The following is a 27,896-nucleotide window of genomic DNA, read 5'->3' on the forward strand; positions in this document are numbered from 1 at the left end:
ATACAAGGTTATTTACAAATTTACATTATATTATATTTCATATATGTATATATAATATAAATCATATTTTATTCACAATTGAAGTATATCAATTAAGTTTGTATATTCTGTACATGTTAGCTGATCTTTTTTAATACTAATGGAATATAATTTTTAATGTCCAACTTTATTCCGTCAATAAGCGCTCCGTTTTTGTTAACGGATACAATCAACAATCCCTGTAAAATAAAATATTTTGTAATATGAATACATTTACACATGAACATATTTACCGCATGCAAACGATGAAATTTACGCGTTTAAAGTACCTGATAGATTTGTGGATTATGTATCCAACATGCTTTGGAGTTTGCAGTTTGGAACAACTTATTCTGTTTTGTATACACAGAGTTAAAAAAATTTACTTCCAAATCGTCTAAATTACACACTGAAATCTTAATTATATTTAAATAAGGCTCCATAAATAACGAGATATTAACTTTGGCAGAAATACCAGCTTGATTGAGGTTTATTTCAAAAGATTTACTTGGAAAAGCTATTAATTTATTTAAACACTTCAACGCGGGCGATAGATTTCCTGTAATAATATAAATGGAGGGGTAAAAACCACAGTGGTGTGTCAAATTTTTTTAAATATTTTCTCGTATGCATAGATGCAATCTGTACAATATATAAATTGCATCTATGCATAAGAGAAAATATTTTTAAAAATTTGACTTACACCACTGTGGTTCTTACCCCTCCAAATGTCATATAACATTAAACATATTTAATGTATAAATTAAAACGTAAGATTTTTATCTAATTACTTTTGCAAATTGCATCAGTGAGACGAAAAGGTTTAGTAATGTTAAAGGCAAACCATGGAATTTGGTTACGTTCTTTTCCCTTTAACAATTTATCTAATGCTGCAAACACAAATTAATTAATTACCAATTAGGAAATATTGGAATTATATTGGAATTATAAATTCTTTCGTGTCTTACATTTTCCTACTTCTTCAAATACTTTGGTGACTGGGATATTTTTACTGATATATTCACTCAGATGCATTGTATAGAATCCATACTTGTTTTTTGCTCTTTCATAACTAGGACGATGGCTAGATGTGGAATATGCTTGTACTAAATTTCGTAGATGTTTCTTACTCTTATATTCTTTGACTTTAGGTATTTCATTATGAATATCAGGATTACATTCTCTGGAAAAAAAATTATATATTTGAATATTTGATCATATTATCCATTTTTATATCCTCAAAAATTCTCAATAATTATATAAGAATAGATAATTATAAAATTCCTTACTTTGGTGGTACAGTTTGACACATGTCCAGTATCGTTACTAAAAGAGCAGGTTCATTTTTTAATGATATAGCTAGCAATTCGCTCTCGCAAATCGCGTCTTTTCTTAAATAAGATTCTGGCGCGTCGACAGCAAGCATATAACTTTCTTGCATTTTAAAACCATGCCCAGCATAGTAGAACAATCCTACATTGAGATAAATTTTAATAAGTGATTACTATATTTCCATGTATATATATATATATATATATATATATATATATATATATATATATATATATATATATAGTGTATTTATAATAACTTACCATAAACTCCTTCCATTAAAAATTCCCCAAATGTCTTTATAGCATTCTTCATCTGTTCAAGTGACAAGTTTACAAAGGACATTACTTCAAAATCCATCCCCTTTAATAGTTCACCAATTTGTGCAGCATCGTTTTTGGGTGTCTCTAGACACATGTGATTTTCATAATCGCAATTTGCAATGACCAAAGCTATTTTTGCAATTGCCTTTTCACGCGGAAGATCGAGCTACATCAATACGAATATCAACTGTATGAATATGTGTATTATCATAACAGTTTTATAACAAAATTTTAATTTAATCTCTTTACTCAGAATTCTTTCATAAAATAATGCATTACAAAATGTAATTCTTACCATTACGCGACTTTCTTGAGTGATTACCTCATTCACATCATTGCTTATGAAGCAATAATATTTTCCTTCATCCTTAGAGCCAAACCGTTTTATCTAGAATATTATTTCTTTTTTTGTTACAAAATTTTACCTTATCTAATGTTAACATTACATATACTTATTACATTACATATAATATTACATTACGTATACTTACGTGCAATACATTAGATGTTTCTCCTTCTAGTCTTGTATTATCTCTGAACCACTGATAACGTGGTTCAGGATGACCATGCGCTACACATTTAATTAAAAAATCTTCATCTTCCTTAAGCTCCAAGAAAGCAGGCGGTTGCTGCTGTATAACCACAGGCACGTGAGATATATTTACAAAAACTGATCTCGTTAGCAATACTGCTCCTTCATCATCGGTGACTTGTGAGATTTTGCAGTTATACTCTCCAGCTTGATCGTGGCTATGAGAAATTATGTGTAATAATCAATTGATTTGCCACACCACAAATTTAGACAATATTCTTACCTATTTATAACGATGTCAAGTTCGCAACTTTGCTGTTCGTGCAGCTCAATGTTATTGCAACACCATTGGTAACTCGGCGATGGTATACCTGTAGCTTTGCAAGAAAGACGAAGATGCTGGCCAAGGGATATTTCTAAAGTGTCACGTCCCATATCATCGGCAGGATGTTTAACAATTACTGATTCCTCTAATAACAATTTCATTTAAAATCAGATTGTCGTGTGAAGTGTTTTGTCTACAGTTCTATTAATTCGACTAGAGTAAAGAGATAGACACATGTACCTGGATAATGTAAAACTGACAAAGCATCGCCAAGTTCGCAGTCTCTGAGCAACGTGCATAGTATTCCAACTGTGCACATTTTTACATTGAGCTCAAACAGTAGATTGTCCGCTGGTGTTTTCGTAGCACTGGTATTCCGTTCTAATGACTGTAGCCACGACTTCCTACATGTGACACACATATAAAGATCTACAAGGGCAGACGCTCGATTGATTTTGATCGGTTATCCGAATCGTCTCTTCTTACCAATGATATCCAAGTTGTTTGGCTACGTGACAAGCGAGTACCTGCCAGCTAGAGTTCTTGTTCAACTCGTAAATCAATTCGTTGTATACTGTTGACGGGATATGTTCTAGATACACGTCTTCGTTGATTTTTGCCATTCTTAATATAAATTATATTTATTGCTGTACAATTAAGGCGATTAAAGGACAATCGACGTTTCGATTTCCCTGCTGTCAAACTGCGTTACTCATCACTGCACGTATTTTCCAGAAACCAGATTTTCCTCGATATGATACAAGGAAACTAATGAATAAACGCATATTTTAGGAAAAAATGCATTTATTACAATTTTATTTTTCTAACATTTGTTTATCAGGAATATAACAATATTTCATGAAAAATTACATCTAATTATATCTAATTTTATACACGATAAAATTTTATTTTCTTCGTGGGTGTTTTTTTCCGTACACACTCATGCATGCATGGTGAAACGAGAGGTGATTTTTTTCCGATGAATTCAAGTCGCATTCGCCAGCCGATTGGCTGCGTTCAACGGAAACTTAGGAAAAAGCAGCTCAACGAGATTTCTTTATTACGATTGGTTTCTACACTCTTTAAAGCGGGGAACACATACTTTTGCATAATGCATAATACGTAAGTATAAAGCGGGGAGCACACACTTCTGCACAACGCATAATGCGTAAGCATAAGAAAATTGATTGGTCTATTTTCTTATGTACATGTGTATAGGCCAATCAATTTTCTTATGCTTACGCATTATGCGTTGTGCAGAAGTGTGTGCTCCCCGCTTAAGGGCCCGGACACACACTTCTGCACAACGCATAATGTGTAAGCATAAGAAAATTGATTGGTCCATACACATGTGCATAAGGAAATAGACCAATCAATTTTGTGTGCGATGGCCTTTATTCCTTTATCTTAAGGCCATCGCACATAAAATGCATAGCTTAGCATAAGCGTAGCATAAGACCGCTGGACCAATGAGCATCTTATGTAAATCAATATGGCGACTTTATGCTGGATGCTCATTGGTTTAGCGATCTTATGCTATGCTTATGCTAAGCTATGCATTTTGTGTGCGATGGCCTTTATTCCTTATTATTCTCCCTGAGCCCTTTTAATGGTGTTCTTTTCGCTGATTGGCTCCGCCATTTCCCGATCAGCGCTTCCGGTTCTTTAGTAGAAGTGAGACAAAGCTATAAGTGGGAGTGAGATAAAGCTATAACATGTCCGCCATTTATCGACAAGACGTTAGTGGGAGTGAGACAAAGCTACGGTATTGGCACAACTCTACTTAAAAGTCCGTATCAGACTCTGGATTGGGATTGAGATTGGATTGAAATTTAATCAATCAGAACAGAGAAAACTGATCTCAAGTTTAGTAAACTGTGCTCTCATTGGTCAAATTTTAATCCAATCTCAATCCAAATCCGTAGTCTGATACAGGCATTACAGGAACTCTTTAAGGTGATCCTAAAGCTGTTTGTAATACCTACACTCGTTTTTAACAATATTTGCTTCGTATAAAAATTCTACAACTTGATGTTACAAAATGAGGGTGCAGGTCCATTCAGTAGACATCAAGGAATATCATACCGTTTGTAGAATTAGGCTGAGACTCCAAACAAAAAAGTTAAACGAAAAGTACAATAATGTACGTAACGTTCACGTAATCGTACTTTTTCGTTTAACTTTTTTGTTTGGAGTCTCAGCCTAATTCTACAAACGGTATGATATTCCTTGATGTCTACTGAATGGACCTGCACCTTCATTTTGTAACATCAAGCTGTAGAATTTTTATACGAAGCAAATATTGTTAAAAACGAGTGTAGGTATTACAGACAGCTTTAGGATCACCTTAAGGGGATCCTAAAGACGTTTGTATTACCGACCGAATTCTATATCTGTCCTTGTATAGACAATGATGATAGACAAGGATAGACATGGTTATAGGTTATAATTTCTTCGAAGCTCTCATTTTTATTCCAGGCTTTCAATCTCAATTTCAAAGGTACGTTATTGTTTGTGCACGTCTTCTGAAGGGTGGGAACATTTCATTTCGTACATATTACTTATACAACTGTTTATATTAGAAAATGAGGTAACAACATTTTTAATTTTTTTCAATTATTACTAATTATTTTACATTCCCACCCTTCATTAGTACCTATACTTTACTCCTGTAAAAGGATTTTGCGATCTATAAAGCCGTTTCAAAATTAGACCTTTGACTGTAATTGTCGGTAATTGAGTCACTTTAGCATCCCCTTAAAGATACCCAAGGGTTGATGAAGAGGAGAGCACGGGAGGAGAGATTGCAGGCTGGGGACGTGTACTGTATGCGTGAGTATACCGTGAGTGGCGTACCGTGTATGTATGTATGTATGTATGTACATACGTATGAGTCCCGTGAGACGAAAGCGCAACCTTGCGGAGCATTAGTATACTACTACTTGACTCGGCATTCGGTCGCATGTTTTGACAATTTTTCCATGCCATTTCCTCCTTGTCTCTGTTCTTCATAGTTCTGCCAGGTTTGAAGTCATGTCAAAATCGTCAAAATACTGCGCTGTACCTAATTGCAAAACAGGCTACAAAAGCCTAAAAATAAAAAGCTCTTTTTTTAGAGTGCCAACGAATAGCGAACGGCTCAAAAAATGGCAAGCAGCGATTCCTGGCAAGAAATTGATTCCATCGCATTTGGTTTGTGAGAAACATTTTGAAGAAAAATATATTTTCCGAAAGTACATCAAGCATGACGCGAACGGGAAAGTTATTGCAGAGGTAAGTTCCAGTTTCCTTAATTCATTCGGCAGTTTGTCGTATTCATGTCATTATCATATGGTACTTATCAATAAAATAAAAAAATATTTTTACATTTTTTTGTAATTTATTGCTCACAAAACTCAATGCTGTACGTTTTATTTTTGGTTTGCTGTTGAAGGTTATATATAAACGTCCTCGTCTAGACGAATCAGCCGTTCCAACTATATTTGAAAGCAATGGGCAAATTTTCAAATCAATACAAAAAGAAGAGTTAGACATCGTCGATACTTATTTAGAGAATGAAATTGCAGCATCTCCAACACACAATTCGTTCGATGTTACTGTTACAATCAATGAATCGCCGATCTTGAAAGTCGAGCCAGAAACTGAGTTTATTCTGCCGGACCTGCCAAATGATGTTGCTAAAGGTGCATATTGCATAGTACTTTATTTTCAATAAATCAACATTTTTATATTGTAATTTTATTATAGAAGAAGCAACCGATCTTGCATTTACAAATATCACAAATGAGCCAATTGCTGCAGAAACTCCAGTCCCGGCAACTTGTGACACAACTTTCAACATTTCATCGGTTACTATCACCGAAAGTAAGTTTTATGAATAAGAAAAAAAAGACAATATGTACCTTGAAACATTTTTTTAGTCAATACATAGCACATTTTTTTTAATTCAAAAAAAGGGACCATGGGGAGAGCCCATATGGTCTACATAAGATGGAGCTGGTTGTGTCGCAACTACGTATGACTAAGGCCTTTTACATGAACGCCACATAGCATATTTAGCACTGTGTGAATTTTCCATGGCTACTGCTATTGCATAGTGCTTTATTTCCAATAAATCAACATTTTCATATTGTAATTTTATTATAGAAACAGCAACCGATCTTGCATTTACGAATATCACAAATGAGCCAATTGCTGCAGAAACTCCAGTTCTGGTAACAACTTGTGGCACAACTTACAACATTTCATCGGTCACTATCACCGAAAGTAAGTTTTATGAATAAGAAAAAAAAAGTACCTTGACGTTAGGTACCTATACGTACCTTGAAACATTTTTGTAGTTAATACGTAGCATATTTAGCACTGTGAATTTTCCATGGCTACTGCTATTAAAAGCTATGCACCTTGACATATACTAGAATACTTGAGAACTACAGATGAAACTTACCTTGTAGTCCCCGCGCCATCCTCGTCTTCATCGCCGCATTATCCTTGCTAAAAATGTGTGACGCGACCGATTGTATTATTGCAGATAAATCAAGTGCACATCCCGACAACAGCGGAGGCTATTCCGTGACGCTACCTATGCCGTGGATTGTGGGTCAGTTACCCAGGTCCCAATCAAATCAGTACCTGGTATTTTTGTATACAATAACGTTGAAGAGACAGAAAACCGACATTCCGATAACCCAAAGATGTGTAACCCTCGATGAGCAAAAAAACTTACGTTATTACATATATGGAAACCTCGTTAACACAGATGCAACGAATCTTGTGCAAAAATTGGACAACATAACAATGCTCCCAAGTATTTTGATCAACTTCCAATACAAGAGCCTGTGTTGTGGCATGGGCGATGTGAAAGTCCGTTTTATGCAAGCAGAGGATACATTCAAAAACTATGTTGATCAGTGGCATCACGGCGAATGTTCTCTGCTATGTTCAAGAAGAAGATGCGATTCTTGCGCTAAGTTGAGGAGGAAGGTCCTGCAAAAGGAAAGAAGATCAATAAATCCGCATTATGGAATTCGGACCAGTGGCTTGTCGAGCCCAGTTGACAAATATAAATTACAAGTGATTCGGAGAAAAATCAACATTTTGCGCAAGAGACGCGAGAAAAATCAAGCAAAAGAAAATCGTCAAAATTAATAAAATCAATAAGTCTTTATTATTTACTACATTGTGCGCTGTTTTCGATTATTTACCTGCCGTTTTTCATTCACGATCGACACGTGGAATTTTAAGGTATAGGCAGTAGTTTCTATACTTGGTCTGCACGAAATTCTTTTTGTATGCAAAATGCGATAAAAATATATTGTAAATGTATTTTTATCGATGTACAATATATTTACAATATATATATTGTAGAAATTGTGAATTCTAAGGGCCGTTCTACAATACATCGCAAATGATGGCAACTGTTACTTGAAAAGTTTTATTTCCGGTTGTGCTTGTCAATTTTAACTTTTTTGGCGACAGCAATTGGCAATTGAAAATCAGAAATAACACTTTTTAACTAACAGTTGCCATCGCGTTTGCGACATATTATAGAATGGCCCTTAGGGTTACTTCGATCATCTCCGATTAGTCCATTTGGAAATGACCAACCGTGATTGTCAATCTGCTTAAAGATGCAAATGCAATTGGTCATTTTTAATGGACTAATCGGCCGATTAATGTTAAAGACTATGGGCCGGTCTCACAGTCTCCGATTAACGTGATTCTCCGATTAAACTCACTCTGCATCTCTTTCTAACTATCCCCCTAGAAAGAGACGAAGAGTGAGTTTAATCGGAGACTGTGAGACCGGCCCTATGGAGTCTCAGTTTTCTTATTCCCATGTCTGTGATTGGTTAGTGCAGCGCTCTGGTGATTATTACTGAACGCGCCCAAGCGCTTGGTGACTTTCGCGGCTTTTCCAGCGGCCCTAGGAAAAAAATGGCCAAAGTCCCTAAGCTTGTCGTTGCGGATACGGCCGCGGGGTGGCGCGGCGGGGCCATGGTCGGCCCGCGAAGTTGCAGCTCCTGCGCAGTGCGCAATGCGCGTGGCGCGCTGCGCCGCATGATCTTGCGTATCAGTGTTTGCCAGTGCCATCCGGAAGGCGCACATCGGGTTACGCGGGTAAACGCAGCGCGATAATCGCGATCCGTGCGAGATTCCGTGCCGAGCGTTGGTGCGTCGTCAAATCAGGGGGGGGTAAAAAAAACTCAGGGAACGGTCGCGAGGGAGGCGGACGAAGGGTTCGTTCTTCGACACTAGGGTGGCTGTGGCTGGTGGTCGGCGGCGGTCGTCGGTCGGCGGTCGCTCGGTGGCGGCGGTAGTGGTGGTTGGTGGTGGTGGTGGTGGCGACGGCGGCGGTGGTGGTGGATGCTCCGGGTTCCGCGAGTGTCCGCGAAAAACTAGTGCCGCGAGCCATCATGGCGAACCCACGGAAATTCAGTGAAAAGATCGCGCTGCTGAACCAGAAGGAGGCGCAGGACTCGGCGGCATTCGAGGCGATCATGAAGGAGGTCTCGAACGTTACGAGCAGAGTAAGGAATTATCCCAGTTATCGTTTCCTTTTCGGCGTGGGTGGCCTCGCCGTGCCGTGCCGCGCCGCGATCGCGCCGTGACCCGTCGTGCACCTCCCTCGGCTCTCAGATGTTAGAACGTAAACAACGGCTGTCCCCCCTCGCCTCCCGACCCCGCGGACCCCCCATCGCGTTCCCTCCGCGGTCCCTCCTCCGCCCCTCATATTCTCTTGCCGTTCTCGTTTTCTCGTTCTCTCTCCGATTCCCCCGTTTCTTTTTATGCGCTTACCGCGCTGTCGGTTTCCGTGTGTGTGTGTGTGTGTGTGTGTGTGTGTGTGTGTACGTGCGTGCGTGCGTGCGTGTTGCCTGTCTCTGCCCTGCCTGCCTGCCCTGCCTGTGCCTTGCCTGTGTATCGGCCGGGTTGCTCCGCGAGCGTGCGAGCGTGTGTGTATGTGTCGACTGCCGCGGCAAGTGCATCGCGCGCGCGGCACGCGTTGTACGTACGTACGTGCAACACACCGCGAGCGACGCACATCCGCGCGCGCTCCGATATACGTCGCATGGATGTTCGTCGAGCGCGTGAGCGCGACGTTTACTCCCGCGCTTCTTCCGCGCGAGACGCACGCCGCACCGGAGACATACGAGAGATACGAATCGCGCGGCGCGGCGCGACGCTTCTCGGAGACGCTTATCGAGGCGCGATTACGCGTCACGGATTAATTTCCCGCGGCCGCGAGCGCGATCGATCCCGCGCCGCCGGTCGATGCGCCACACCACGCCGCGCGAAACTCACGTTGCGAAATTTTAACGCGAAACAAAACAAACGATTCCGCTAGTATCTCCGCATCTCCGAATTCGTTCCCGAATTTGTTGTTTGGCAATTCCGCGCGGAGTACTCGCGGAGTATTCGAACGGCGTGGCCGCCGCGCCGGATGCGTGGCACGCGGGATTTCGTATTTTGCTAAAAAATAACATCGAGAGCCAAGCGTCAACGTTTTTTCCTCCCTCGGGCGGTCTCGCGGGTGACGAGCGAGCAGCAGCTCGGCGGCGCGTTCGATTCGTTTCGATGCGCATGTAAACATTCCGCTCTCTCAATAGCATCGCGCCGGCGGCCCTCGAGGTATTTTCAACGGGAGCGTCGGCGAGGTTGGGTCGATGCATTTAGCGTCCTCGAGCGCACCTCCGCATGCCCCCGTGCGGTTAAAACGGACCGCCGTGCTACGTCGCGCCGGGGAGCGTTCGCCAATCGCGTCGAAAAGATAAGGACGTCTCGCGGGACCGCGTTCGACGCTATCCGAGCATCTCGGATTGCGAGGGCCCTCTGGAACAAAACGAGACGCGATCGGGTCTCCGCGTTTCTCCCGCAGAAAAGAAGATTGCTTGGTATTTTATTTTAGACGGTCAAATCGTTTGGGACAGGGGTCGGCAAACTGCTCCGTTTATTTCTGTACGGCCCGCGTAATTATTACTGTTGTATCCTGAATCTTTCATTGATAATAAATTGATTTTCTACCTTGTTATACAGAGTGTTTTCTAATTAGGAAGTACAAAAGATTGATGGGGATATTCCGTGGCTTATTTTAGGAAGAAATGGTCCTATAAACATATGCCCTAAACTGCTTCGTTTTCAAAATACAAGATGTCAAGAAAAAAAATGAAAATTTCGAAAATGTGGAAAACGTTTAAAGATATTTTATTCAAATTTGGTATGGCTACATGTGATATTAAGAAGATTTTCATTTTTTAGTACTGGTTCTAAAACTGGACCTAAAAACATTTTTAGGTCCACCAGAGGTGTGCGTCTTTGACACCCTGTACTTTTAAAACGAAGCAGTTTAGGGTACATGTTTATAGTACCTTTTCTTCTTAAAATAAGCCACGGAATATTCCCTTCAATTTTTTTTACTTAGGAAACACCCTGCAGTGGCTACATAATGCTAATCTTGACCCGCAAAGTCTAAAATATTTACTACCTGGCACGGAAAGAAGCTTGCCGACTCTTGGTTTAGGATGAAAAATGCTTAAATGATTGACTCTCAAGTATCAATTGTCGTCCCGTTACCTGGCAGCTCTTAAATCGTCATTTGTCACGTCTCGTCTATCAACAAAACCGAATTCCATTAGATTTTACAATATCCGTATGTATATAGGGTTGAAATTTGTTCGCTCCCGGAGCGTTGCTGTTTAAAGTACCGGCATTCGAATCGGCAATCGGAGAATGGAATACGCTACGGAGATAAGAACCAGTTTATCGGAGCGTGGTCCACGGGAGGGCCGATATTGCGCCGCGAAGCCAACGTTTACGATCGGAAAAAGGAAACCGAAGAGATCCCGGGCACTTTCGCGACCATAGAACTATTAGAACTAACGTTCCGTTATGTCACCCGAATGGTAACGAGGGTGGCAGGACGTACGACGAATCCCCAGTCCCCTGACTCCGTGAGTCTCGCAGCGGGGAGGAGAAAACCAGCTGGTTTAGCCTGCGGGTAATGTCTCGCAAATGTTTGAGTTTTTGTTCCGAAGGCGGCAAAGATCGCTTACGACCGTTTAATGTTTTTGCGGTGGCCATGGTTGTCAATGACCGGACCTGTACAGGTGGCCTCGGCGAGCAGCTCGGTGGGTGCTAGTCCCACGGGATCCGGCGTTCCGGAGACCCCGCTGTCCGTCAAGAGTGCCGGCGCCAGTCCACCGCAGTCCAGCGGCAAGCATCTGCACATTAACCTGGGAAATCAGTTCAGGGCGGGTGGCTCGCTGCCGAACGTTAACAACAATGTCAATTGCGGCAACGACGCGAAAGAGCACTCCTCGCCGCATCCCGGCGCGATCCACTCGATCGACCTTAAGGTCTGTACCGCTCATTCCCCGAACGAAAATACATCCCACAGTTGTTGTTGCCCCGGCTTGTTGTCTCCTGAACGTTTCGTTGCACCCACCCTCTCTATCTCTCTCTCTCTTTCGAACGCACCCTCATCTCGTTCCACGGAGAAAAATTTATTCCAAGTCGCGTCAATTCGCTTCGGAGATTATTGGTTCAGGCACGCGCTGCCTCAGGTTTATTCGAAAAGATCTCGGCGATCGAAAGAGTCAATTTTTGGCCAGGCTTTGTGATATTTAGACTCGAAACGCAAAGGTTTAAATTGTCATGTTTAAATTGTCAGAGCGCAACAAAGTTCGATTTGGAGTTCCATTTTAGCTGAACGCAATGTTTTTAATAAGAAAGAAAAAAACTTGTGTTAGAAGAAAATTCTTCTTTACATGAAATTGATGTAAATCACATTATTATAAAGTAATAACAATAACTTTGTCATGCGTTTCGCGTTGAGACTCATCTATCATCATTTCGAAAAGTTCTCTAATGAGAGCTTCTTTTAACAAAATGAAAAACTTTTCTCCGTGTTTTCAAGGGTCGTTCCGTACTGCAGAACACCTTGCGATTCGCTTTGTTTCGCACCAGATTCCAGTGTGATTACGAAACTTATTTCGAATAGCACAGTGTAATGTCTTGCTGTTTATTTCGTTCGCGCGTATATGAAGTAGGAAATGTTTGTATTGGCAAATGTCGTTCACACCCGGTGCACCCTGCACCGAACGCAGTAGGAGTTGTGTCGACCGTAGCAATTTCCTTTTCGTAGTGATCTTCCCCCTTTTTTTTTCTTTTTGCAATGTCCTCGCACAGCAATGGAGTTGCATGGCACGTTACGCAATAGCACGAATTACAAATGTTCCCGATACTGCATTGGGCAGCACACCAACGTAAACGTATTTGTGTAGTCGATTATTTTTAGCAACAATTAAATTGATGTGCCTGCGGCGACGAGCGAAATAGCTAAAGCGGCGAAATAATTAGAATTATAACAACGCGCGCGGTTTATGGTTAATTCGAGATGCGACTACCTATGCCATATCGCACTGATGCAGGATGTATAAACGTACATGATACGTAATATTTTCGCTCGTGTTACGCCAAAAAGAACGATCGAAGGTTTTATCGTGCGTGTTTTGAACTCTGTGACCTTTGGATCATGTCTGCATCGTATACAGCGTCGCGTATTCGATTAACAATGCAGAAAATATTTTAATTAAGCTGCGCAAACCAGCGCAAATTTCATGTAAAAAAGTACCTTTTTAAAATGTAACAGTACCTTTTAAATGTAACAAAGGTCAGTTATTGTATTTATGCATAATTATTGTTATATTCATGCAAATATCTCCTTCCGAAGGATTTATGGGATGACGTAGAAAGTCACGAAATCGCGACGACCTTATCCCGCGGGAAAAGTTTTAACGAATGTAAACTAAACTGTCAAATTTCAAGCAGCTTAGGAAACTTATAATGGATTTATTAGCAAACTAATTAAAGATTTATATGGCCAGATCCAGCGAAGTGTTTTGAAAAAAATATCGCGTGGAAAAATTTGCAAAATAATGTCATTTAGCCTTGAGACATTGTTTCCAAGTTAACAGCAAAATGTACTTAATGCATTTAGCAGCTGTGCATTATCCGAAGCAATAATTAAATTACCTGGATCAAGTTTTCTCGTGCCCAGGTGGACTGAGAAAATTACGCGATGTCATTTCAGATACGCGATCTAATGATGAAATTACACAACATTTTTTCCGCATTTGATGCTACACCGGTCGCCGTACCGTGAAATCACAAAGTGTGTAGGAAATTTTACGACAAGAAGAAAAACCGCAATTATGTGTGCCGCCACATGTAAACAAGTAATTATTTTACATGCAAAGTTTTCGGAAGTATACGTGGAAAGGAACGATGTTATATTAACGTGACATTAAGCTAATAACAGTCTAATTGACCATAATCTTGTTAATGCCTTAATGAGACAAATATCATTAGCATGACGTATTCATTAATACTGTTACTGAATTAACAAGATTATTTGTAGTTAGAATTAGCTGTTAATTGATATTGTTAATACAACATTATTTTTTTCCGTGCAGATTATTATATATAAAATACTTGCGTATATATAAAATATATGATTGTCGAAATTATGGCGTTGTTCGACGAGGGAAATTCTTATCTCGTATATAATTGAAGGATTCTAATATATACCAGACGTAATTCGCAAGTTCGTAATTTGTTAAGTCGACTTTACGTATAAAGTCGTTTCTGAAATAGACTTACAAATTACGGACTTACCTCATTTTTCTATTGGATCTTTCAATTTCAATCGAGATACAATCCTACAGCTCTAGATTTCCCTTTGATATTTTACATTTCACGTTTTTTTCTTTAATAAATCTTTTCTCTCGAAGCTACCGTATCTAATTAACTTTTGCTATGTAATTTACTCTTTATAACGAATTTCTTTTAATTAATTTGACACACCCCGCTTCACGCTACACGCGACATTCCGCGAACATCGAGAAAGTCAAATGGTACTGGAATCAAAGGCGAATAAAATCATAAAAAATTATTTAATTAAACATGGACTCATAAATAGTTCGTCATTATGCATTGATATCTCACACCTCCCCTCCCCTTTAATTTGCTACTACGCTCGAATCTGATTTAGTTTCAATGCATATTTATATAGCTTAGCCAATATTTTAATGTCAAACATCAACATTTTCTACAAATTTTATTCATGTTAGGTGCCACATGGCGTGTTCATAATCATTACTTACTATTATTGTTATTACACAAATCACATTTTTTTAATTTACGTAATTCGTATCCCTAGGCTACTTTTTTGTTCTTTATTTTTCTTGACGTAGCAAGTTGTTTTACTTCGTTACGGAGCAAATTCTTCTCCCATGCGTCGAATTAAACCATAAACCACAGCTGTAACAATACATTTAAACGTATTAGTTAACGAAGAAAATGTGAATGTAAAAGACATTTCACCGATCAATATGGATAATCGCATAAAAATGTATTCTTTAATAAGCAATAATAACAATATTAATAATAATATAATAATAATAATAATAATGATAAATAATAATAATAATAATTTCGAGTTGAAGAATAAAGCTCTTAGTTATGATCTCATCAAGAATTATTAAAATAAGTTTATTTACCTCTGGTACTGTTCCTTGGACGCATTTCGCCACTTCGAAGATCTTTTCGCACGCATCCGCGCCGTCTGAAACATCGATCGAATCAGAGAACGAGAAGTTTGAATGAAATAATAATATAGAGTAACAATACGCAGAAAATTCGTGTAAAATGCATTTTGTTTACAACGTACCTTGCTTAGCGCATTTGTTCAAAATCTTGGTACCTATCTCTTGAAATTGCTCCGGGATAACGGTGAGCAGCATCTCAGCTTCCAAATTACCTTCTTCGTCAACCTAATCGGCGAAACGTTATCGTTACGATATCAGTTTTGCATTTGACTCGTCGCGCGTAATAAGCTAGGGTGATATTTCGATGAACATTACCAAACTGAAGGCGTCGAGGAGGCAGTTCATGTAGCACGTTATACTCCGGTCATTCATGAGCTTTCCATCGTTAACTTCGTCGATCAGTGCTGTATCGCGGAATTGAAATATACCCGTTATAATTGCGAAGAGACGAGAACTTTGATATCGAGGGGTGGGGGGGGGAAGGGACTTTAAAGTTTAGCGCAGGACTTTTATTGGCCAAATGTTGATCGCGCTATATTACTTAATCGCGCGCGGAGCTCACCTTGAGACGTTCCGTGTTCGGCCATGCACCGTTTCTTGTCAGCTTGAACCATCTCCAACATTTCCGGGGGTATCCAGTCAGGTGGCTACGCAAAATCAGAATTTATCACGAGCGCGTCGGACAGCGGGTAGGTATTCTCGCGTGTCTCGGACTTTAGCACTATTCTCGACAAGTCGCGCGCGCGCGAGCGCGCGCTTGTCGAATCGGCACATCACAATGCGTTATATAGCAGTGGGTCACTGCCGATTTATCGTCGCGTTGTTCCCTATCGAGCGGGACATGATCTGTCCCGCGGTTTAAACGAAAGCAAGCTGAAGGGCTTACCCCGGCGGACACGTAAATCGCCTGTAGCAACACTACGCCGAGGATCACCGACACGTGCATCGTCGTAACGTTATTGCTTGATCGCTCGCTTGGCACCTCGATATGTCACTTTTCTACGGCAAAATGTACCAACCGCGCCGGTCGCCGACGGTTTTTATAACGCCGCGACAACGGGATGTGGGCGTGCTCGATAGAGGGCTAATGCCATATCCTTCGCTTACTGATTGTGGCTCTTCGCCGTTAAGTCGCCGATTAAACCCCCGGCTAATTTTCGACTCTTAACGGAAGCGGTGCAGCGCGCAATTACGTGCGTCCGCGACCTTGTGTGTATCCTGTGCATACGCGCATCTATACGAACACACGCTCGGCTTGATGCGTGGAACTTTTCGATTTTTATTCAGTAAACAGTTAAACTGGGATCGGAAAAGCTAGATGAAAATTTTTTTGTCTACCCTCGTTTTACGCAAACGCTTTCCCTCGATGACGCTGTCGAATGGGGACGTAGCAATTATTCTAACAAAATATTTTCAACTTCAAACGCGAGAGCTCTAATTTGATATATCAAACGCAATATTTCGTGGAATTTTTAAAAAGTCATAATTGAATTAAAAAATAACATATATCTTGATGGAAATAATTCCGTCGACCTTTGGTTTTAATTTTTCATGGAAATTGTAAAACTACACTTGAAATATTTACTTTAGGCTAAATAAACGGGAAGCACTTAATATACGTAATTAACTCCATTGAACCTAAGCCGGAGACGGACGCTTATTCGGTTCAACGCACGACCCTATGGTGTTTTCAATTTCGACATATTTATTGTTGGAGTCACACTTATAGACCGTAAGCCGTGTGTGCATTCCATTGTTTCAACAATTTAAATCACACGCCCGCGCCATTGTGTTCAAATTTATCATAAGTCGAGTTTGTTTGCAGAATGTTTTTTTTTTAGAATGTCGTAATACGGCCATTTTTAATTAATTCGTACACTGACCGGCAGGAATGCCTGGACATTTTGATATGTATATGACATATATGTACATGTATATGTATATGTATTATGTCCAGGCATTCCTGCCGGTAGAGTGTACATAAAAAATGATTGACAGAATATTTTTCTTTTTTTTTTACGTAATATTATCGATACATATCAATATCTAAATGAAGTCCGCTGATAATGCGGAAGATACACTTGCACGAAACGATGTCGTAACTGCTAAAGGATACAATGTACGGAGGGATTATCAAATTACCTGAATTATAAGAATCAACATGGCGATACGAAATCACCAGGTATGATAATAACTGAAAATTGGCTAATTTCGTTTTACATTCGAGGTAAAAGGAAAAATAGAAGGTAAAAAAGAGATCGTATTAACTGTCGTACTTGCGATACACTAATTTGATACTTTCGATCATATTATCGCCGTAATAACTCGGAATTATAGATCAGACTTTGTATTGTACGATTGCTGCAATTTGTCAATGATTGTAATTGTTTGCTTATACGGAGGCTGCAATATGTAACGCTGCCGGAGGTAATAAACAAAGGGGAAATTCGTATTTTAGTTTACGGTACACGCGCACAGAGCACGTATCACTCCATATAACGAAGCAATTAAATCGCGAAACGAAAATGTAATATCGTAGTCGCTTCGCCGTCGCGTTATTATCGAACGTTCGCACATACAAGTCTTTCGCGAGGCGAGAACAAAAGACGCAACATTCTCAAATTTAACCGCGTTAAATCGAATCGACGAACCCGCCTGATTGACCTTCCATTACGCGCTATTTTCCTCGTCCACTGGTAATCATTGAAAATTAATTAGATTACAGATACAACGTAATTCGATTGACGCCGCGCGTTTAGACGGTTGATACATCTGTTGGATCATGCGCGGCAAGTGCATGTTAAAATTACGTGTTATCGAAGAAAAAAAGAAACAGATTTAGAAATTGAAATATTTATTGCTAATACGATTGCTAATACACGAGAAAGTAGTTCAACGCCGACAAACGTTTTTTATGGATGTCAATAATGAGATCTGTACTTAAGCATTTTTTTTCGAATCATCACTTTTGTTTTAGCGTTTCAGCTGAAACTCAAAGGACATATCGCAAAATTGTATGTAATTCGATCGTGGTACGGTCGAAATTCTTTAGTTTTTAGCTGAGACTCGTACGACGTATCGCGAGATTGTATGTAATTCGAAATAATGTAAAGCCGTGTGTTTCTCTCCTCGTATACCGAAAGACCTTGCGAGGTTTCCTGAATAAGTGATACTTTGCGAGCTGTCTTATAGCTCCGCGAGAAATTGATCGATCAACGCAGGACAATGGGAAATCATTGTGTTTAGTCTACGAGTATCACAATGCCACGGAGAGAGACCTGTGCATGCTTATTAATATACTCCGACCTTGATACAGCGCTTGGTTTGAGGGTAAAACGAGTCCTATGTACCGCTTATATCCCGCGCAAGTTTCTATTACCGGATTAGCGCGACAAATTGCCCCGGCATACGTTTCTGATACCCGATTATCCCAAGTCCACGTGCAGATATCCGATTATCCCTATTCAAAAGGATCCAAATTCGTCGATCCCGATGGGATCGAGGCTCGAGTGCGTATAAAGGAAGTATAAAAATCCGGGAAGTTGCCAGCAAGATAGTCAAGGTCAAGTTTCGATCGCGCGAGAAAATGCACCGAGGCGGTCTTACCTCGGGCGGTCTACCTCTCCTCGCGGATGTGCGATCGGGGTCAAGAGATTCCTCCCGGGTTCTTACCCCGCCGCTTCGATCATTCCGGTCGCGCCTCCCGAGGCCGGCGAGGCCGGCGAGGCCTGGCCGTCGTCGTCGTCGTCGCGATTGCATTCGCGTCGTCTTCTCGCTCGTCCAACTTTCTCGCGCGCACAACGAATCGATCGAATTTCCGGCGGATTTCTGCTCCTGCGCACGTGCCGTGGCGCACCTATCCGCCGTTCATGTCGCCGCGCCGCGACGAGAGCCTCGGCGGCACGGCTTAGCCTTGCGCTCCGATCTCTGTCGGCGCAATCTAATTGAATGGCAGCCCCGTGGGCGATAAGGCGTACCGTACGAGCCTTCATTCTCGGGATAATATAAATAGCAACCTCGGAATAATATCGTCGTAACTTCCACTTGCTTTCGGAGCCACGTCTAACATCCCTATTCAAACGTCTATTCAAATACCTGGGCAACGCGTTAAAATTATCATGATTTTCAAGCACGTGGCGTGGAAAAGCTGGCTGGACAAATATTACTATTGACTTAGGAAGAATACAAAATAATTATATTTTGCGATAAGACTTGAATTTAAAAGCGGATCGGGGAGCAGAGTCGGCCGCTATCTCTAACTTTGCGCTTTTTCATCAAGAAGTCTCGCGGGAAGGAAGGATTTTTTCATTCGCTTTTCCGACACGGTGTTTCCGTGCAGCCTTTAGAGTTCCGCACGGCAGGATATTCCTCCAACGATGCGAGTAACCACGCGCAAGCTCCGGGGGCACAGCAGAAAACAAACGCCACCGCATACACGTGCTTCGGGGCAAGTGTGCACTCGCATACGAAATATTGATCGCGTTACCTCGTGCAGAGGTATACTCGTAGTTTCATTCGTTCCCGGCGTGCCGATTGTTACGGCCGTTGCTGCCGCGGCGGCCGGCGGCGGCGGCGGCCGCAGCTGCACCCAGCTTCGATCGTCGCGGTCCTTACGCCCCCCGCGAAATTTTGCGGGAGAACGTCGACGCTCCGCTTTTCTGCGGAGATTATATACGCGATAACAACGCTTTATTGCCTTTCTGTTTGCAAAACAGAATCTGAGATCCCTTGATCCGCCCTTCATCCGTCGCAGCCCACGACACGGCAATCGATTTTCCACGGATAACGCTCGTTTCGCGCATCGAGATTCCCGGGGATTATGTCCGCGTGTGCTAACGAAGCGATCCCTTTAAGACCTCGCTATTGACTTGTTGTTTCTCGCTTGATCCGCGAGAGACGATGGTTTATGAAATTCAGAGAAGAGCACGTTATAGATCGATCCTTTGTGTACGGTTGGACGGAATTCCGTGCTTCAGCTACGGCAGGACGTGGAAATTCGGTCAGAGATGCCGCGTGCGTCCTGTTTCTTTCTTATCAATCGACAGGCCTTGAATGGCGATGGGTATCCTCGTCGAAGTGGGTCATCGCCGTCGGGAGTCGGCAGACGGCGGCGTAGCGTCGTGACGACGACCGACGACGACGACGTGTGTGTGGGTGGAGCGAAGTTGTCATTAGAAGGCAAGGGTAGGGACCTAGGTCGCTGGAGCAGGGAACTGCTTGCGGGAGTATGAGGGGGCGGGTGGTCGTAAAAGGAAGCTTCTTCTTCCGCGACGATCGGCTCCCGACCTCTTCAACGCGTTCCGTATTTCTCGCCCCATTCATAATGTCTGGCACGTCCCCGTTCTGCAGACTGCACAAAAATACTTGGTCTAACTCGGTCTGACCCGCCGCCGTTAAGATCTATCTTCCATTTACGAAGATTTCATCATCCGTCACCTTCCTTCTAACATATAACCCGCATTAATCATTAGCGATTAATATTTTGATTAATATTCCGCGTGACCGTTGCGTCGGTGCCGTTTACATTCAAGCTCAAGTCTTGTTTTGTGCATTTTTTATCTCCAGGAATATTTCCAAAAGTCGAAAGTCTCCAATTTCAGCCTAATTTCTGCCAAAAAGTTTTATCATCTCGTGTTACGTAATATTATCCAGTAATATCGAGGGTCTTTGATTTTCTCGTTGAGAAAATCCTTACACGGCGTGAGGGGCTGCTTCGCTCCATAATTTCTCATTCCACTGCACCGTTAGCGATCCGACATCGGATGGTCGACTTGCATAAGAGGTCAAATGAAGATAAAATTACAACCTGGAAAGTGTCATCGGCGTTCGATCGAACGGTGTGTCCTTGAATATCATCTGTGAAAGTCGAAGGACATAAGCCGGATAAATATTTAATAGCGGAGTATCGTGGCTCAAGTCCAAATTAAAGTTCATTCAAGTCGGGGAAAAAGTTGCAACTTTTTCGGCCGCGAAATTTTTCTCAGCGTCAGGATAAAATCTGTCGTTTTGTAGCTATGCGGATGCTTTATTATTTTTGCGCGCATAAAATCGATACTTCGTATTAGGATATTAATTTTTCGCTGAGAGTAATTATACCGTGAATCTGTTCGATCGTACAGGCCCAAGATTTTCCCTCGTATTTCTCTTTTTCTCTTCGTTCGGGCATAAACCACGCGTATCGACGCGTACACGACCTTCGAAAACGGTTCTTTCGCGTTACTACTAAAAGAGAATTTAACAGATTATTGCATCCAAGAGCTTAAAAGATTGCCCTGAAAACACAATTTTCCAAATAAGATTGCATTCGCACGATTTCTTTTGCTTATTGCGAAAGAAGATTGAAGCTGAAATATAGAGAATTAATTATAAACCTTATTCGATTATTTGTAACATAAAATCGTTTATTAATAATAGTAATTTTTTTATAATAGTCTGCATAAACTTAGATGAGATATATTAAATCTACAACATATTTTTAAATATACATCTTTTTAAACATTTATTTATTTATTTATTTATTCAATCACTGCCTTGCGGCTTCGGATGGATATCTTTTTAAACATTTATGTAGTATCTTTCGTCGAAAGAAAAGATAGCGAATAATACGGATACGAGTATAAACCGCAAATGGCTAATAGAAAGTCGTTGAAATAAAACGACTAAAGGATGTAAATTATTAGTAGAAAGTCGCCAAGTTTTGCGTTGAAAACTTGTTTCTCTCTGTGAGTGAGAGATTCGAGATTAGGGCTGGATTTTCATGTGAAAAGAATATATAGGCGAGCTCTATCTTTTCGGAAATTTTGCAAAAATCTGAAAAAAAAATTTAACTTTTATTATTATTCGCTAGACGAATGCGATCTTTCTCCTGTCTGCATTCTCACGTATCATAGAGTTAGGCTCGGAATAAATTTAAATTCGGGGCAGAGTACCTACGCGACGTGCAACATAGCGCTCGAGCGCTCTGCACTCCGCGAGGCGATTGGGATGAATAACGATATATACGTTGCGGGCGCAACGTGTGTGCCGTGTGTGCCGTTTTACTTTGACAGGCCCTCCGCTCGTCAGTAATCTCATTCTTGAATATGGATAGCGGAGTAATTACATTCAGGCTTCCTCGTGGCGGGATGTGAAACACACGGGAGGGAAATCGGCTGGCGGCGACGCGACGTATGTAACATCGATCGCGAGCCCTTGTAACCCTCAATGTGCATCGCATCCGTCACACGTTGCTCTCGCGAGACTAATATTGGCCTCGTGTCAGGAGCATGCAGGTAGCATAAGGAAAGCCCGGGAGTCGCTGTCGCGCGCGTTCATTTCAATCACCGGCACGTGCCGACACGCCGCGGACAGTAGCGACGACGAGCCGCGTATTCTCTAATCTATTGAAACTTATTGAGAGAGACGAGAGAGAGAGAGAGAGAGAGAGAGAGAGAGAGAGGTGTATGAAGACACATATGAAAACCGCCACAGCGCTCTAAGTGATAAACGGCTTTAGTCGCCTCACATTGTCTTCAAATAGGTCATTCGTTTCTATCCTAGGATGACAAGGTATTTTACAGTCGGGAAATACACGGTGTTCAACGGGAAGACTGTCTAAAAGAGCGCTAACGTAGCTCATACTGTTTCTCTCGTCGTTACTCTCTCGAAGAGTGAAATATCACTTAAAACGAGTAAAATGCAAGTGTAAAGAAAACTGAAAATTAAGTCTGTGTACTTTGAGTGATTCGCCACTCTAACTATAAGAAAGAGTAAAATTGCGTTATAAGTTGGAGTGAAAGGGCACTCTTTTCGAGTGCAGTAGATCAGTGTTTACAGGAGTGAATTATGTCATTCTACAATTTTAAGTGGAAAATTTCACTCTGTTAGAGTCATTTCTCAGTCGATCTTTAGTGAATCGTTTACTGTATATAGCTTTAGGAGTGAGATCGTATCACTCTGGTAGAGTAGCCGCTCTAAAAGTTTGAGTAAAAAATTTACTCCCATTTTATGAGTCCTTGAATTTATTCAAATTAGAGTAACAACCCTCTCTTTTGGAGTGACTATCGCAATTACTCTAATTTCTGATATATTAGTGGCGAAATTACTAACGAGATTTAGAGAGTAAAAGAGAAAGAGTTAAGTGGACGAGGAATCGACCTGCCGCACGGAGGCGGTTGATTGTCCTCGTTTGACTTTTCGGGCGAATATGGTAAATTCGCGAGACATGGACATGGCTTTTATTAACGTCGACACTAATTGAAGGTATGTTTCTTCAACGAGCGCGACGTTGGTCGATGCGCCGCGCCGCGCCGCTCCGCGTCGCGCCGTCTCGTGCGACGCCCACGACCCTGACATTGGGAAAGTTGTGAATGGAGACGTCGACCCGCGTGGAGTTCCTACTTCATTTCCAGATTTTCGATATAATTAATAAAGTTTTGGTTTTTTTTTCTCGGGGAGATCCGACGTGTCCGAGATCCGACGTGTTTAGCACTCGGTACTATCTTAGTGTCGTCCTAGAAAAACGCAAAATGTGGAGATTTCCTCGCGTTTCACGAGAGGGGAAAAAAGAAAGACTTCCGATACATTTTTCCCTTTTTTGAAAGTTAACAAAGAAAGCATTTTGTTTTAGGTCTATTAAAATAGTATAAGCTGCCCCTCTATCGATTCGCGTCGCGGCGCGATCGTCGTCATAAATCACACAAGTTAATAGCATTTTGTGGCTGCTTATAACGTTGTTATTTATAATTTCTGGGGTTTTATCCTAACAAAGGTTTTATATAAAGCCCGGCGTGGCCGGTGCCGAGCGTCCACCACGAGATGCGCGGCGGAATATATGTTAGTATCCACGCTATCATCATACGCGCGGGCGCGACGAATATCCCGGACACGTGCACGCGGCAACTTCTGTGTGCGCGTGTGCGTGTGCGTGTGCGTGTGTGTGTAGCGCCGCCTCGCTCGTGTATGCGACGTAAAAAAAGTCGCGGTGAAGCTATTCTTGCATCGTCACTATACCAGACGCCACTATACATTCTGCATATTACATTATGCAAATGGGGTAACGTAGCGTAGTGATGATCTGGTCGTTAAAACTCGTATCGCTGGCTTCCTCAAAATACGCTTCGATAAAACCTATATATCGCGGGAGTTATCACACGCGTGCTTACGCGCGTGGTTAAGCCGTTACGTCACCGGCGATTCCAACTACGTGGAATTGTTGCGTCGCATATAAATATCGCTACATCTACTCTCGCATCTACGGCGAGTAAGAATCAAAGGTTTCTTGAACGGGACGCGGTCGTAAGACGCTTTCTCAACGATCGCTTTCGAAATACAGGGCCGAAATTCTTATACGGAACGAACGAGAGATTAGGCGAGAGATGTGTATGGTATTTTTGTTATATTCGATCTCCAACTTGACGTAAATAGCGACAGTTTAGTTTTCGAGGAAAGTGTTGTGTCACGTCAATGTTTTGCTCGTTTGAAGTATAGTGTTGAAACGTTTTTTACACAACTGATACCGCGATTAACGAGCGGATGACACGCGTGCTCGTTCAGCATACTGTTCACGAACGTCTACATAATCGTGGAAGAGACGTTCCGTGTTTATCGCATAAATTCAACAGATATTAGGTAATAACCGTGCGACCCACGCTCAACCGACACATGGCGATCAACGCAGCGGGAGCGGATAGAGATTTCTTTATTGGATTCGCAGTCTCGCCGCAGACAGGAAGCTCAAAATCCCACGAAATCGTTTCATCCCTGTGCCACGGGGGTTGATCGGGCGCTTATTTTCTTCTATAGGAATTTAAAGAGGGAATTTTTTTTCAACAACACACGGTCTTTCCTCGTAGAAAAGCCCTCTCGAAATTTAATACGTTAATTAAGTTTGTTGTTTGTATTATACATCTGTAAGATCGTGAGATGATTACGATGGAGGGGAGTTTGGAATTGAAGAATAATTTAATCTTTAACAGGGATGATTATAAAACGTAGAGAATGTCGCCAACAATCTTCGCCTGGAGTTTCTTAAAAGGAAAACGCGATATTATCTGATCGCGTTAGCGACGTCCAATTTGCAGTATGCTTTCTTTTCTCGAGATGTAAAGCAGCGAGATATCGCTTCTCGGAAGTGACCCTTGTTGTGCATCCTTCTCGCGTCTCAGGCGACGGATAAGGGAAGGGTACTGTCGGTATATTGAAGGCTGAAAAACTTGACGATCAAATACGTGGCAAAAAATAGCCGCGATAGGAAAGCAGCGAGGTGACGACGACGCATTCGGTAGATTGCGACATAAAATTTATGTCACGGTGAAAAATACGAGAGATATCGACGAAGGAAGCCTCATATAGTAGGTGCTTTGAGAATTTTCTCACTCGTGGAACGAGCGGGATGAATTTTGTCAGGTGCGACACTAAATGGGATCTCTATGGGTATCCGGGTCATTCGAACACCCACATTAAATTTCTTTATGCCGTTTTAATCGCCACTCATAACGCCGACAACGACGGCGGGTCGTAAAGCAGACGAGACGTTTTATGAGGCGCGGGATTCGCGGAGCGAGAAAATTCTTCGCCACCCGTGCCGGTTGAATGGTTCGCCGGTGGTTGGAGGGTTCGGCGACCGGGTTTTGCCACCGTGGCACGTAGATAGAAGTGAATTATTTCGCCTCGACCTCGACTCCTTCCTCCCCACCTCACCCTTCCCCTTTCCTTCCCTTTCCTTCCCCACGTATAAAACACGCGAGTGCGCCTTCGTAAAGACGCCTCTCTGACGAAGGCACCCTGTATAAACTCGGAATAACGAGATTTGCCGGAATCCTATCTTATCAGGCGCCAATGGCTTTCAGTGCTCGTTAATTATCGCAGTTCGCTCTTGTTTCCCGGAGCATCGATATCGCTGGCTGCCCTTCTCGCATTTTTATTATTTTTCACTGGAGAGAATCGGATCGAACCGAATATCACGAGCAGCGCTCGTGTATCTCGTAATCGTCTTTTTCTCGCGAGCAAGGATCTGAAATGATTTTGTCGGATTGGAATTTTGCGGAAGACATTTAGGGCCCCCTGGCACGCAGAGAAAAACTTAAGCAATAAGACTTGAACAGTAAGCAAATTGACCAATTACAGTCAAGAATTCTCGAAAACTTAAGGCAGCTATTGGCTCAATTTGCTTACTGCTTCTCACACGGTATATATATATCGCGTAAAAGAGTCACGGTCGGTCTCGCTCCGCGTGTACTTGGCGCGAGACACTACTGTGTCTCTTGATACTCACTAATTGCGATCTAAATATCATATGGAAACTACTCTTTAAAACTCGAAGAGTGAAATGCAAGTGTATGTAACAAAACTGAAAATTGAGCCTGTGCACTTCGAGTGATTCACTCTAAGAAACAGTAAAATTGCGCTCTATAAGTTGGAGTGAAATCGCACTCCATTTGAGTGAAAGGGCACTCTTTTTGAGTGCAGTAGATCAGTGTCCATAGGAGTGAATTATGTTACTCTACATACTCTACAATTTTGAGTGGAAAATTTCACTCCGTTAGAGTCATTTGTCAGTCGATCTTTAATGAATAGTGATTCGCTATAACTTTAGAGTGTGATCGTATCATTTCTGTAGAGTAGCCGTTCTAAAAATTTGAGTGAAAAATTCACTCCTCCTTAGGAGTGCCCGCGTTTACTCAAATTAAGAGTGACAACCCTCTTTTTTGGAGTGACTATCGCAATCGCTCTAATATATTAGTGGCGAAACCACTATAATACGAGATTTGGAGACTAGTTGCACAAAAAGTTGCGCCGCAATGAAGCAGCGAAGGAAGAAAGGCATCAGCACTGCTCGCTACCGCACGATTCGCAAACGTTTTTTTCCCCTTTCCGTTAATTTATGTTGCAATCCTTGCATGCTGCCGCCATCGTCGCAATGTCAATCCTCAAGAAGGGTTCGTGCGTATCTTTTACAGACGGCGCTCAGCAATCTGGAGGAGCACAATGCCATGTACCGTGGCGACAACAGGAGCCGGAGCATGGGGGTTGGACCTATGCGATCATCGCGCCCGATGGAGAAGAGGCACGACACGTCGCCGTACAGCGGCGTGCCTTACCTGTCGCCACCGCCGCCAGACACCTGGCGGAGAACGAACTCGGACTCCGCTTTGCATCAGAGCGCCAACGAGGCTTGCCAATCAACCTCCGCTATGTCTCATCGACGAGGTAGCGACGCATGTCGGTTTTTCTCCTTTTCTTTTCCTCTTTTATTTAAATATAAACATCGCAAACCTGTTCTGACCAGTACACTCCGGATGACTCTGACCCGCGACGCGCGCTTTCTCTCAATGACGCGGATGCTGCGTGAAAGACCGCGAGAAAGACCCGCGTCGCCGAAATAGCATATGGGACTTTACGTAATACCACGCGTTTCGTCAAGGCACTCGCCACGTGTTCTTATCTACAAAATTAATGTCTTGGAACTAATGTCTTCGTGTCTTTTCAAGTGTCGCTATTATAAATAAAAACAGAATCATTCATCCTATCTCAATTCGTATATCGAACCCGGCGCAACGCGGTTGAGAAACGCGTTCATTTAAACTCTATCATAAGCATTACTTTTTTTTCAGCGTTTTTCTCCTCTTGCAATTGATCGCGGTCCGTCGGTAAAGAGAAGGGTGATTAATCAAACATCTTGCATAAAACTCACCACTTTCACGCGCAAGCATTATTTCGTCAACCGTTAATAATTGATATGAGGCTGAAACTACACGTCCTGCAGTTTACGTGATTTATTT

The 27,896-nt window shown here is 42.0% G+C and overlaps 4 protein-coding genes across 17 annotated transcripts in view; 2 read left to right on the plus strand and 2 right to left on the minus strand.

Moving 5' to 3' along the window:
• Positions 1 to 9: 9 nt before the first annotated feature.
• On the minus strand, positions 10 to 3,617 carry LOC112466579 (mucosa-associated lymphoid tissue lymphoma translocation protein 1-like). 4 transcript variants are annotated; one of them, XM_025034740.1, is made up of 11 exons: positions 3,017 to 3,617; positions 2,771 to 2,934; positions 2,489 to 2,675; positions 2,165 to 2,423; positions 1,969 to 2,061; positions 1,614 to 1,839; positions 1,308 to 1,491; positions 987 to 1,201; positions 810 to 908; positions 309 to 577; positions 10 to 218 (listed from the first exon to the last, which is right to left on the minus strand). In XM_025034740.1, exons 1-11 carry the CDS (start codon positions 3,151 to 3,153, stop codon positions 117 to 119), a joined length of 1,935 nt encoding a protein of 644 aa, XP_024890508.1. In that variant the 5' UTR covers positions 3,154 to 3,617; the 3' UTR covers positions 10 to 116. The 4 variants fall into 4 exon arrangements, 3 of the variants coding, with proteins under 3 accessions (XP_024890508.1, XP_024890526.1, XP_024890519.1); XM_025034758.1 differs by having other exon boundaries at positions 2,771 to 2,918; positions 3,017 to 3,108; XM_025034751.1 differs by having other exon boundaries at positions 2,771 to 2,959; positions 3,017 to 3,108.
• A 1,805-nt stretch (positions 3,618 to 5,422) lies between these two features.
• Positions 5,423 to 7,707, plus strand: LOC112466596. Its single transcript, XM_025034767.1, has 5 exons — positions 5,423 to 5,803; positions 5,964 to 6,213; positions 6,278 to 6,394; positions 6,677 to 6,796; positions 7,062 to 7,707. Exons 1-5 carry the CDS (start codon positions 5,564 to 5,566, stop codon positions 7,676 to 7,678), a joined length of 1,344 nt encoding a protein of 447 aa, XP_024890535.1. The 5' UTR covers positions 5,423 to 5,563; the 3' UTR covers positions 7,679 to 7,707.
• An 886-nt stretch (positions 7,708 to 8,593) lies between these two features.
• Positions 8,594 to 27,896, plus strand: part of LOC112466507 (CREB-regulated transcription coactivator 1-like) — a 33,469-nt gene continuing 14,166 nt past the window's right edge. For 6 of the 11 annotated variants that reach the window (XM_025034661.1, XM_025034651.1, XM_025034708.1 and 3 more), the window contains exons 1-3: positions 8,595 to 9,060; positions 11,635 to 11,883; positions 27,075 to 27,336. In XM_025034661.1, the coding sequence (XP_024890429.1) occupies positions 8,947 to 9,060; positions 11,635 to 11,883; positions 27,075 to 27,336 (625 nt within the window). In that variant the 5' untranslated portion in view covers positions 8,595 to 8,946. Of the gene's footprint in view, positions 9,061 to 11,634; positions 11,884 to 27,074; positions 27,337 to 27,896 lie in introns of all 11 variants that reach the window. The other 5 variants (XM_025034628.1, XM_025034636.1, XM_025034644.1 and 2 more) reach the window with 4 other exon arrangements.
• Positions 14,592 to 16,152, minus strand: LOC112466559 (general odorant-binding protein 69a-like). Its single transcript, XM_025034719.1, has 6 exons — positions 16,022 to 16,152; positions 15,698 to 15,782; positions 15,451 to 15,539; positions 15,258 to 15,360; positions 15,088 to 15,152; positions 14,592 to 14,848 (listed from the first exon to the last, which is right to left on the minus strand). The coding sequence occupies exons 1-6, from the start codon at positions 16,079 to 16,081 to the stop codon at positions 14,831 to 14,833; spliced, it is 420 nt and encodes a 139-aa protein (XP_024890487.1). The 5' UTR covers positions 16,082 to 16,152; the 3' UTR covers positions 14,592 to 14,830.

This window comes from Temnothorax curvispinosus, unplaced genomic scaffold (genome assembly GCF_003070985.1).
Source record: "Temnothorax curvispinosus isolate PA1 unplaced genomic scaffold, ASM307098v1 QBEX01001580.1, whole genome shotgun sequence".
Taxonomy (NCBI): Eukaryota; Metazoa; Arthropoda; class Insecta; order Hymenoptera; family Formicidae; genus Temnothorax; species Temnothorax curvispinosus.